At 43.5% G+C, this 12188-nt stretch overlaps 1 protein-coding gene across 1 annotated transcript in view; it reads left to right on the top strand.

Annotated features, from left to right (window-relative positions):
* Positions 1–10809, top strand: part of LOC140467904 (CD209 antigen-like protein C) — a 79453-nt gene extending 68644 nt beyond the window's left edge. The window contains exons 7-8 of the mRNA XM_072563980.1: positions 1833–1945; positions 10579–10809. Of these exons, the coding sequence (XP_072420081.1) occupies positions 1833–1945; positions 10579–10720 (255 nt within the window). The 3' untranslated portion in view covers positions 10721–10809. The remainder of the gene's footprint in view (positions 1–1832; positions 1946–10578) is intronic.
* The last annotated feature ends 1379 nt before the right edge of the window (positions 10810–12188 follow it).

Genomic DNA, 12188 nt, shown 5'->3' with positions numbered 1-12188 from the left:
CTTGCTCAGTACACGCCCAATTTTGATGTCATCTTCAAACTTACTCACTATACCTCCTATGTTCATATCCAAATCGTGAAAATCAGTGGACCCAGCTCCGATCCTTGTGGCACACCACTGGTCATGGGATTCCAGTCTGAAAAGCAACCCTCCACTACCACCCTCTGTCTTCTACCTTCGATCCAGTTCTGTCTCCAAATGGTTGGATTTAACTTGAGCTTTTTTGAAAAGGTGGCTAATTATCTTGATTAAAAGTTGTGCAGAAAATGTGGTTTATGTCAATCCTTGCTGTTTGTTATGTACATTAATGATTTGGATGTGATTATAGAAAGTATAATTAGTTTGCAGATGCCACTATAATTGTTGTTATGTTGACAGTGAGGAGGATAGTCTCAGGCTACAGCCTAATACTGATCAATTGGTAAATTGGACAAAGCAATGGCAAATGGAATTTAATCTTGATAAGTGTAAGATATTCCATTTTGGAAAGTCTAATCAAGGAAACGTACACACAGTGAATGGTAAGTCCCTGGGAAGTACTGAGAAACAAAGGGACAAAGTGTCAGCACAGGTAGACAGGGTAGTGAAGATGACATATGGGATGGTTGCTTTCATTTTAGCTGGGGCAGAGAATACAGGAGGAAGAAAGTCTTACTACAACTTTATAACACTTTAGTTAGTCCATAGATGCGATACCATGTGCAATTCTGATCACCACACTATTGGAACAACATGATAGCCCTGGAGATAGTGCAGAGGAGATTTAACAGGATGTTGCCTGGGGGATGGAAAATCCCAGTTATGAGGCTCTTTACAAAATTGTAAGAGGCATAGACAGGGGAATTTTTCCCTATGCAGACTTGATTAAGTCCAGAGGGCATAAGTTTAAGGTGAGGACTAAGTCATTTAGAGGGGTTTTACAAAAAAGATTTTTCACCGAGAGGGTGATAGAAATTTGGAGCATGCTGCCTGATGGGGTGGTGAATGCAGATACTTTTCAACATGTAAGAAACACCTGGATGAGCACTTCAGGACCAGGGCGTAGTAGGCTATGGACAGTGCAGAGAAAATGGAATAAGCATAGTTTTATGCTTCTTGGTCAGCATCGAAATGGTGGGCCAAAAGGCCTATTTCTTTGCTTGATGACTTTATGAATCCTGCAGCAAATAACTCACCTCCTCACTCCCCAAAGACTCTCTACGAGGCACAAGTCAGGAGTATGATGGAATATTCCCCACCTGTCTGGATGAATGCAGCTCCAACAGTGCTCAAGAATCTTGACACCATCCAGGACAAAGTGGCCTTTGTTGTTGTTGGTCGACATCACATCACCACTTTCAGCAGTCAACCATCAACAGTGCACAGTGGGAACAGTATCTAACATCATACTCATCAAGGCTGCTTCAACAGCATCTTCCAAACCTGTGAAATTTTCAGGACTATTACTGGCAAATTCCTCTCCAAGAAACACTCCGTCCTGATTTGGAGCTGTATCGATGTTCCTTCACTCTTGCTTGGTTAAAATCCTTTAACCACTCCCCTTAGACTGCGACCATTCTCGAAGGTGACTCACCACCAGCAATTAGGGATGATCAACAATTACTACCCACGTGCATTGAATGAATAGAAAATAGAATAAAAAGAAAAAAGTACTGAATTGTTCACAGAAACAGACTTACGGTAATCACAGCTGTTTCAGAGGGAGCAAAGCTAGTTTGAAATAAATGGGTTAAGGCCTCAGATGGAAGATTGTGAAGTAAAGAACTTGTCATTACCATTACCAGCAAGTTGCCTTATTCTATTCCCTGTCACAACTCTTATTTTCTTGACAGGCATTTGTAAAAAAGTGGCTCCAAAACAAAGATCACTGGATTGGACTCACTGATTCTGACTCTGAAGGTGATTGGCGCTGGGTGGATGGAACAAACTACACTTCCTCTGTAATGTGAGCTCATTTTCTGATTGTACATTTTGGACAATATTTGGGACATTAGACACAAAACAAAAAGCTGAATGTGTTTTGATGTTGAGTTTCAGCTATTTAGTTAAACTGGAAAATTAATTTAGAGATAATTGAAGTGAAGCCTGGCAGGACAGGAGCTGTCTAAAGGGCATTATGAGATCCCTTTAAGTTGCAAAATGACATCTCTGGTGTGTGGGCAGTGTAGAGAGTGCTGATTGCTGTTTGTGAGTTTGTGTACACGCATATCAGTGTACACCAGCTTTGTTTCAAGCAGGCAGACCTTGATGTAACTCATCCAGACCTCTAGCCTCCAACCTCAAACTCCCACATCTGAGCACACCCTCAGTGGCATGCAGCACCTCCCAGCAGTGTTCTTTAAAAAGACCAACAACTAGTTACAGGTCAGTTGCTGGAATATTTATTCAGCGCATTGCTACAATTCTGTGTATTTTCCATGGCATATCTCGACTTTTTAAATGTTTTAATAGAGTATAAGGAGTAATTTGGCTGATTTTATTTTGGTGACTGAAGGATTTGTTCATAAACCAGTTACTTCCAGTGCTGCCTGAGGAAAGTTTATTCCTCACATTGAGAATGACTGGGACAGTGAGGAGAGGCCATGCAGAGCATGACAAGTTGCTTGAAGAGGAAGGGAAGAATAAGAGTAGTGATTCTCAACAGGCACCACAATGGCAGAGCTTATAAGGGAGCACACTTGATAGAGAACAGCTTTTTCCCAAGTTTTGCTGAAATTGCATTACATACTGGTATTAAGAGGGATAGCATCAGTCTTACTTCTACTTCCACACAAAGATATTGCAACAATGGTGCATTTGTTGTACGGATTCTGGACCCTGTTTAATTCCACACATTTATTAACGAAGGTGACCATCCAAACTTTGCTGACAGAAATGGGGTCCAATCTCTGCACAAAGCCCTGTGCCAAGTTAGTACCAGATTCTTCAATGTACCTTGAAATTTCAATGCAGGCTTTCTGGCAAGATTCTCAATTCCCTGAGCACTTTAGAGTGTATACCCATCACTCTTCCCTGTATAGCCTGGGCATTGAAGTTGTCTTCTGCATCTTCTACAGCCATAGCAGAGGGTAAACCCACCTTCTGGTGAGCTGGCAACTGAGATTTCCATTCTCTCGGACCCGACAGCAATGCTCAATGTTTGCAGATCCTAATTCTCTTGTACCTTTTAAATTGCTCACAGTATCTATCTCTGACCTGGTGGTTGTTTTTGTCAGATAGAGTGACAGTGCAGCTTGACTGTCTTCGTGCTCACTGTCAGAGCAGGAAGCAGCATTTAGGTGTTTGAAATGAAACAGAGCAAATGTTCGTTTTGGATAACAGGGAGGGAGAAAATAAGAAATGGATACTTAAACCATCCACTCACTTGAAGATGATCGATGGAAGATTAGATATTGTAGTAATGTTTGTAGACATCAATAATGACTTGAAATCTTTGAAAATCAGTGATTACTTTAAAATTCATATTTTAAAATAACCTTTGCATTAGATAACTAAAACAAAATGCTATTGACCAAACATCATTTTTTCTGGCAGACAATTATTGCAACTGGAAGCCATGTTTATTGTTGCGCTGGAAGTGCTTGGCTTGTGGAGTGGCAAATTCTGCAGCACAAGTCTCCAATACTGATGCCAGCATGTTAGGGCCTATAGTCTTTGCAGTGTCCAGTGCCTCACATCATTCCTTGATCTCAGGTAGAGTGAATCATTGGCACAAGACTGGCATCTCTTTTTTTCAACAGATATTTTTATTGAAAATTCAACATGTTTTTACAAACTTACAAAATAATAAACACAAATACAAACATTAATATACAATTAAATATTAAATAAATAATAACCTAAACCTAACAAACAAAAAGAAGAGATAAAGAGAAAAAAAGAGAAAACAAAACTCAACTAACTACTAATCACTATAACTAACCAGAGTGTGTAATAAAATATATTACATTACTCGAGAAAAAAAAGGATAACATAGTAATTAAATATTGAAGTACATGCTCAGAACAAATTAACATCAAGTCATAATAAAACCCATATTCGTGCAGGATTCCTTCCCCCAGGGTTCCCCGGACCAGCCAGAACCACTGCCACAACTAGATGAAAGCCCTTGACAAAATGGCTGATATATCTGTATCTATATAATTCAGGAAGGGCCGCCATATTTTATAAAATAATTTAGTTTTTTGGTGCACCATGTTTGTAAGGAAGTCAAGGGGAATACATTCCATGACCAAATTCGAATACCAATTCGAAAGTCCTGGAGGGCCCTCAGCTACCCAGTTTATTGATATTTTTCCTTGCACAAAAGGAGAGAATGGAAAATAATTTCCTCCCATGCACATCCAGGGAAGGCAAGCTCGAAAAGCCCAGGAGAAGAGATATTGGATCTACTCTAATTTCCGCTCCCAAGATTTCTGTCAAAGCATTTGCTACTCTGACCCAGTATTTGCAGATCTTATGACATGTCCATAAGCAGTGTGTGAGAGTGCCCACCTCTATTTTACATTTGGGACACACTGGAGATGCTCCTGCCCTAAATTTTGCCCATCGGTCCGGTGCTATATGAGTCCTATGGAGTATTTTTAACTGAATGGCTTCGGTTCTATTATAGATGGAGATTTTTCTGGCACTTTCCCAGATGTCATCCCACATTTCTGTGGATATTTCCAACCTCAATTCCTGATCCCATGTTCTAAGTAATTGTACATGTCTTCTGAAACTTTCTTATGTAATAAATGATAGAGAGTGCTGACCGAGGGTAAACCCATTGGCCACAACACTCTTCATTCCATAACTGATTTATAAAGGCTATCTAATAACGTAGTCTTCTTCTGTACGTAATCTCGAATTTGGAAGTACCGAAAGAGGTCTCCATTAGGTAATCCAAATTTCTGGTGCAGCTGTTCAAAAGACATCATGACCCCCTCATCAAACAGATCCCCTAAACAGGAGATACCCCTGGACCTCCAGGGTTTGAATGAGGCATCTGTGAGGCCCGGTTGAAAACCCCATGCCCCCACTATAGGGGTATAAGGGGAGGTTTTATGTGAATTACCCTCGTTTTGCTGCATTATTTTCCAGGCTTTAATTATGTTTAATATGATAGGGTTTTTACAATGCTCCATAATAACTTTCATCTTATTAAAAATAAGATGTTAATAAGAGGACACTTTTCTTGAGAAGTGTTGATGTCCAGCCAGAGTGATTGCGGATCAGATGAGACCCAATCGGCTTACTAGAGAACTCAGCTGATATTTCCTAAAGTCTGGAAAATCCAGCCCTCCCCTTACCTGTGGAAGCTGTAGCTTCTGCAACTTAATGAGGGGCCGTCTATGATTCCAGATGAAAGAACCAAGCCAACCATACAATTTGCACAGTGCTGGCCTCAGCAGGATCACCGGGAGCATTCTCATAAGGTATAAGAGACAGGGCAGGACATTCATTTTAATTAGAGCTATTCTACCTAGCCAAGAAATTGGAAGATCCCCCCAACGTTGAAGGTCCTGTCTTATCCTTTCCAGTAGATGCATAAAATTGACCTTGTATAGCTAGCCAAATACTGGGGTGATAAAAATACCTAAATATAAGAAACCCTCCAGAGACCACCGAAAGAGAAAATAAGATCCGTCCAATAAGTGGGACATACTAGCGAGACCACCCATCGGCATGGCCTCCGATTTTGAGAAATTAATTTTGTAACCTGAGAGTGCACTAAATAAATTAATAACTTGGATCAGGCGGGGCACAGACATCAAAGGATTACTAAGAAAAAGGAGAACATCATCTGTATAAAGGGTAATTTTATGTTTACCCATGCCGACCCTTGGGGCCGTTATATTAGGGTCAGCTTCCACTAGTGGCTCAATTGTTAGCGTGAATAGTAACGGTGAGAGAGGTCATCCCTGACGGCATCCCCTACCCACACTGAAGCTATCTGAGCCTAAACCATTAGTGATCATGGCTGCTTTGGGGTCATTATACAATGTTGAGACCCATTTAGCAAATACCTTTCCAACACCAAACCTTTTCAGTGTATAGAACAGGTATGACCATTCAACCCTGTCAAATGCCTTCTCTGCGTCCAACGAGACTACTGTTCCCAGTACTTTTTCCCGATGACAGACTTGAGTCACATTCAAAACCCTTTTAATATTATTAGATGATCTACGGCCTTTTATAAACCCCGTCTGATCCTCTTTTATGATATATAGCAATACCCTCTCCAGCCTCAATGCTAATGTTTTAGAAAGAATTTTAAAATCTACATTTACCCAGGATATTGGTCTGTATGATGCGCAATCTTCTGGTTCCTTTCCTTTTTTGAGAATGAGAGAAATATTCGCTTCTCTCACCGAAGGCGGGAGGCAGCCCTGACTATACGAAGTTAAAAATCACACAACACCAGGTTTAATTGGAAGTACACTAGCTTTCGGAGTGCCGCTCCTTCATCAGGTGATAGTGGAGGACACAATTCTAAGGCACAGAATTTAAAGCAAAAATTTACAGTGTGATGTAACTGAAATTATACATTGAAAAATACTTCGATTGTCTGTTAAGTCTTTCATCTGTTCGAATACCATGATAGTTTCACTTCTTTCATCAAACGCCCTCTTCTTGCGGACCAAAGCTGGGGAGAAATCCTGAAACAGCATAATCCTAGATCCCTTATATGTCATGGCCTGGGGATCTTTCCCAAGGGTTCTGGAGGCTTCCAAGAGCTTTTGCTTCTCTCTGTAGCACTGGAGCCAGAACAGGACCGGGTGGTGGCGCTGGTCCGATCCGGGTCTCGGTATAGGAACCCGGTGGGTCCACTCTACCCACACCTGGCCTGATCCAGCCTCCAGCTTCAACATCTGAGGGAGCCACAGGTCCAGAAACACTGCAAGCTGGCCTTCCATTTCCCGTTCGGGAAGGCCCAGCAAATTAATATTTTTTCGACAACCCCGATTCTCGAGGTCGTCGATGTGATCTTCTAAGGCCCGGACTCGCTGTTCGAGAGTCCGGACTCGACCCATGGCCAATTCTACAGCAGCTTTAGAGGTCACGGCCTTTAGCTCTGCCCCTCCAATTCGATGTTCAATCTTTTCAATATCTCGGTCGTGCTTTTGCAGCGCGACCGAGAGCGACTGCCACTTGCTTCTGAACTCCTCTACGAAGACGTTGATCTTCTCTTCCAGTTTGGTAATTACTGCAACAAGGCTCGCCACCATAGGTAAGTCCCCCAGGGCAGCTGCGGACGTCTCTGCTGCAGCTGGGGGGCGGGATGGGGGAGGGGTTCTTGCCTGCTGCGAGCTGCGGGCATTCTTTCCCTTAGTCAGTTTGGCAAAGCACCAAACTACTCAAGTTTGATGCAAAATGATTAAATGTGTTGAATAAAACTTGTTTTGAATGGTTTGGCAGATGTGATGGAGGTGGGAAGCCCATTTTTCCTGAGTCTTGGGCAGAGCATTACAGACTCAGACTTGCTAGGTCGCCGCCATCTTGGTTCTCCCGACTGGCATCTCTGATGCTAGGGGCCACTGCAGGTGACCAAGATGGATTATCCACTCTATTTCTGGCTGAATAATGCTGCAAATACTTCAGACTTATCTTTTGCACTGATGTATTGGACTCTTCCATCACAGAAGATAGGGATATTTGTGGAGCCTCCTCTTCCAGTGAGTTGTTTAATTGTCCACTACCATTCACGTCTGGATGTGGTGGGCTGACAGAACTTCAACCTGATTGCAACAAAGCATGCTGGGGAAATTCAGCAGACAGATAGGAGACTGGATGGACACAGCGAGCCAGGCAGAGTCAGGAGGTGGAGAAGTTGAAGTTTTGGGTGGGGGTGGGTGCAGTGGGAGCTGCAGATAAAGGGGGTGGTGGGGACAGGGCGGTGAAGTGGGGTGAGGTGACGACAGGTACAGGGTACGACCTGGTTGGTCAGTGGGAGGAATGAATCCAGTTGGTGGCAGGGAGCACTGGCAGTGAGGAGGAGGGGCTAGGAAGGGAGTTGTTGGATTGGAATGGAGGTTATTTGAAATTGGAGAAGGAATGGGAAGGGGAAATTAAATAGGCAGTGGCTGGGAGGTCAGGTTGGCCCCTGCGGGTTTGGCTGCGTTGCTCGGCAAACCGTTCCCTAAGTTTATATTTGGTCTTCCCAATGTAGAGAGGACCACATCGGGAGCAGCTGATGCAGTAAACTAGGTTGGAAGAGAGGCAGGTGAACCTCTGTCTCACCTGGATGGGTTGTTTGGGGCCCCAGATGGAGATGAGGGAGGTGCTGTACCAACAAGTTTTGCATCTTTTCCGGTTGCAGATAAAGGTACCTAAGGGTTCAGGATGGTTGGTGGGGAGAGTGGCACAAACCAAGGTCTGTCTGTCCTTGCAGCAGGCAGAGAGGGATAGAGAGGGGAAGATGTTCTTGGTGGTGGGGTCTAGTTGGGGTGGGTGGAAGTATTTAAGGATGATGCGTTGGATGCGGAGCCTGGTGGGGTGGTAGGTGAGGACAAGGGTTATTCTGTCTTTATTGCGTTTGTGGGGGGGAGTTGTTAAAGCAGTGGAACAGGGAATGGAAGTGATGTGGTGGGCGGCTGTCTGAATCACAGGGAGGAAAAGCACATTGTTCGAAATAGGTGGACGTCTGGGATTCTCACGAGTGGAATGTCTCCTCGTCTGAGCAGATGTGGCAGAGGTGGAGGAATTGGGAAAATGGGATGGGGTTCTTAAGGAATAATGAATGGAGGAAGTGTGGTCCAGGTAGTTGTGGAAGTTTGGGGGTTTATAGTGAACATCCGTCTGGAGACTGTCGCTGGAAACAGAAATGGAGAGGTCAACAAATGGGAGGGAGGTGTCCGAGATGGACCAAGTGAATTTGAGGGCAGGGAGTAAGTTGTGGACAAAGTCATGCAGTTCAGCCTGCTTGCAGGCCGCTGTAATGAAGCACTTATCGATGTAATGGCAGAAGAGTTGGGGCACAGTATCTGTGTGTGTACTGAAGGTACTGGAGAAATTCAGCAGGTCTGGTAGCATCAATAGAAGGAGAAAAACCTTGTCTATTTCTTTCTCCTTAGATGCTGTCAGACCTGTTGAGTTTCTCCAGTACTTCCTGGTTTTATTTCTTGCAAATGCTCAGCAGTAATCTCCTTCATGATGAATTCTGACACCTTCTCTATGCTAGACATCAAATTAAATGTTTTCTTTCTCTTCATTTTTGACTGGAGGGGTTATAGTTGCTACTTTATACAGGATTCTCTCAGTTTGTTTCAGATTTCCAGCAACTCTAGTACTTTGCTTTGATTCGATTAGATTGCTTATAGTGTGGAAACAGGCCCTTCGGCCCAAACAGTCCACACCGACCCGCCGAAGCGCAACCCACCCATACCCCTACATTTACCCCTTACCTAACACTATGGGCAATTTAGCATGGCCAATTCACCTGACCTGCACATCTTTGGACTGTGGGAGGAAACCGCAGCACCCGGAGAAAACCCACGCAGACATGGGGAGAATGTGCAAACTCCACACAGTCAGTCGCCCGAGTCGGGAATTGAACCCGGGTCTCTGGCGCTGTGAGGCAGCAGTGCTAACCACTGCTTGATTTGTTGGTTGTTGAGATCTTTTAGAACTGTCTACCATGCACTGAATTCTCTAATTTTCTGTGCCCTGTACTGTGGCTTCACCACGTTGACAAGTTTTTGATGCACCAGGTGCTACTCTTAGCATGCCTTCCTGCACTCTTCGCTCTGCCAGCCATGAGGTTACAATCGTCCACAGTTCTGCTGCTGTTGATGGCCCATGGCACCTCAATGATGCCCAGTTTCGAGTGCTGAATCCTTTTGCTCTTAACTTACTGACATGTATAGATGCATCCGCAATAGGTAGTTTGGGGAGGTCAAAGCCAAAAGTAGATTTTCCCTCGTGTTGATTATCTCAACCTCAAGTTCAGTCAAGCCGATGTCACTGGCCAGCTCAGTCAGCATTCTCAGTGCTGGGCATAGTTCCCCCACACACAATATATTCTGTGCTCTTGCCATTCAGCTTTGAGTTCAAGTAATGTTCAGCATGCTGCAGAACTGACTTATTAGCCCAGAGAGGGCATTAGGTGATGGTCAGCAGGAGGTTTTCTTGACCACATTTGACTGGACAAATGGTTGAGGACTTTCCAAGATTATTCCCTCCCAACCAGAAACTAGTGTGCCATCACGAATGTGTCTGACCTAACTGTGGAACAGGTAAACACCCTATTCTGTTGATGGTGGTGTTAGGATGTTTGGATTCTGTGGGTAAGAGGGTCACAGGCTATTTCTTGACTCGTCTGTGAGACAATTTTGGGTCTGCAGCCCCACACCACACCCTCAGCCCAAATGTTAGGAAGGAGGAATTTTCAAGGTTAGTAAGGTGAGGTAAACTATTGTCTTTTCTGGTGCCAGGTCAATGCCAGTTAATCCATTCGGCTTCATTACTGTGGTTTAGTACAACCGACAGGCATACTCAGGCATTCTTAGAAGTTCAACTGTTTGAGTCTCACTGGGATTTTGCATTAATTTGCAGTATGAATTCTTATCATGAATTGTATTCTCCTCTTTTCTTTAGGTTTTGGTCTGAGGGTGAACCAAATAATGCTTCTGATGAAGACTGTGCAGAAATATACAGTAATGGAGGATGGAATGATCGATCATGTAATGTCTCTAAACATTGGATCTGTGAAAAGCCAGCACAGTTTAATTCTCCTTAATGTTCCACCAGTGGAAAGGGAGGGAAGTAAATCACTTTGAAGTGTTCAGTCTGTTGTACATTGAGTAAATCCAAGCTGGGATTGGCAGGAGAAGGGAGTAGCAAGTGATCTCCCTCACTCTCCTGACCGTAACATTTCAAAATCCCATTGAAAGCAATCAGGCTATTCCCCTTTATCTCAATTCAGTGATGTGAAGATTCACATGCTGCACTGTCCCTATATTCCTGTACTATGTTGATTCAGATCAATAATTACGGTATACTGTGGATGCTGGGAGATTTGTAATAAAAACCATAGAAACTCAGGTGGTCTGGCAGTGTGTGTGGTAAGTCAAAGAGTTAATATTTTAGTTCTGAAGAAGTTACACTGGACTCAAAACATTAAATCTTTATGACTCGCCATAGATTCTTCCAGGCCTGTTGATTTTCTCCAGCACTTTCTATTTTTATTCCATATTTCTGCAATGTTTAAGGGATAGTGTAAGTGTTCTGTTCCTTTCACCCACCAGCCCAATCCCATTGAAGCAAAGGAACTAAAGGGATCTTAAACATGTTGGCTGTTTAGAATTCATGACATCTCACCTCCTCCTTCAAAGGATGTAATGGATTATGAGACATTCTTGCCCCTTTAGCTCTCAGTATGTGGACTGAAATGCCCACAGCCATGGTTTTACTTCAGCCTAACCTCAGAGAGATGAGCTGCAGCATGGTATCATTCTCCTCCCCCTCTTCCCTCCATCTCTGCCTCTCATTTCTTCCTCCCCACCACAATGCCTGTCAGCCCTCCCAATCCCATACTCTGTGCCCCTGCCACTTGCATGTCCTCTAACACCTCCCCTTTCCTGGGAGACCATTGTTTAACAAGGTTACCTAATTAGATCAATGGGTCTGTAACTCAGGGCTGAGAGTTATCAATTCATCCTGAATCTCACACACTCACTGAACGCTATGCTGATTTGATATTGGTCCACTAGTCCATTGTCTTGCTGGGAATATAAAGCAAGGGAAGGGAGAGCAAAATAACCCTGTCCTTGCTGAAAATAACCCTGTCCTTGCTGAGTAATTCATATTCAAAGCAAGCAAAGAACTATGATGCTGCTTCATCAATTAATTTCTAATATGACCTCGTTGTGACTCACCAATACTTTCTCAAAGGACAGTTCAGGTTGGACAGCAAGAAACAGAAATGCAGAAAATAGGAGCAGGAGGTGAACATTTAGCTCTTCAATATGATCATGGATGAGTACTCAATTCAGTATCCTGTTTCCACTCCATACTCTCTGATCCCTTTCGCCCTGATAACTGTCAAATTTCTTCTTGAAAATATTCAGTGTTTTGACTAGAACTGCTTTCTGTGACAGAGAATTCCACAGGATCACCACTGTCTGAGTGTAAATATTTTGTCTCATCTCAAAATCTGTATGGCTTGCTGTAGATGCTACCAGGCCTGTTGATTTTCTCCAGCACTT

This window comes from Chiloscyllium punctatum, chromosome 46, assembly GCF_047496795.1.
Source record: "Chiloscyllium punctatum isolate Juve2018m chromosome 46, sChiPun1.3, whole genome shotgun sequence".
NCBI classification, from domain to species: domain Eukaryota; kingdom Metazoa; phylum Chordata; class Chondrichthyes; order Orectolobiformes; family Hemiscylliidae; genus Chiloscyllium; species Chiloscyllium punctatum.
The sequence above is the reverse complement of the archived record's forward strand: the minus strand, read 5'-3'. Positions and strand labels throughout refer to the sequence as shown.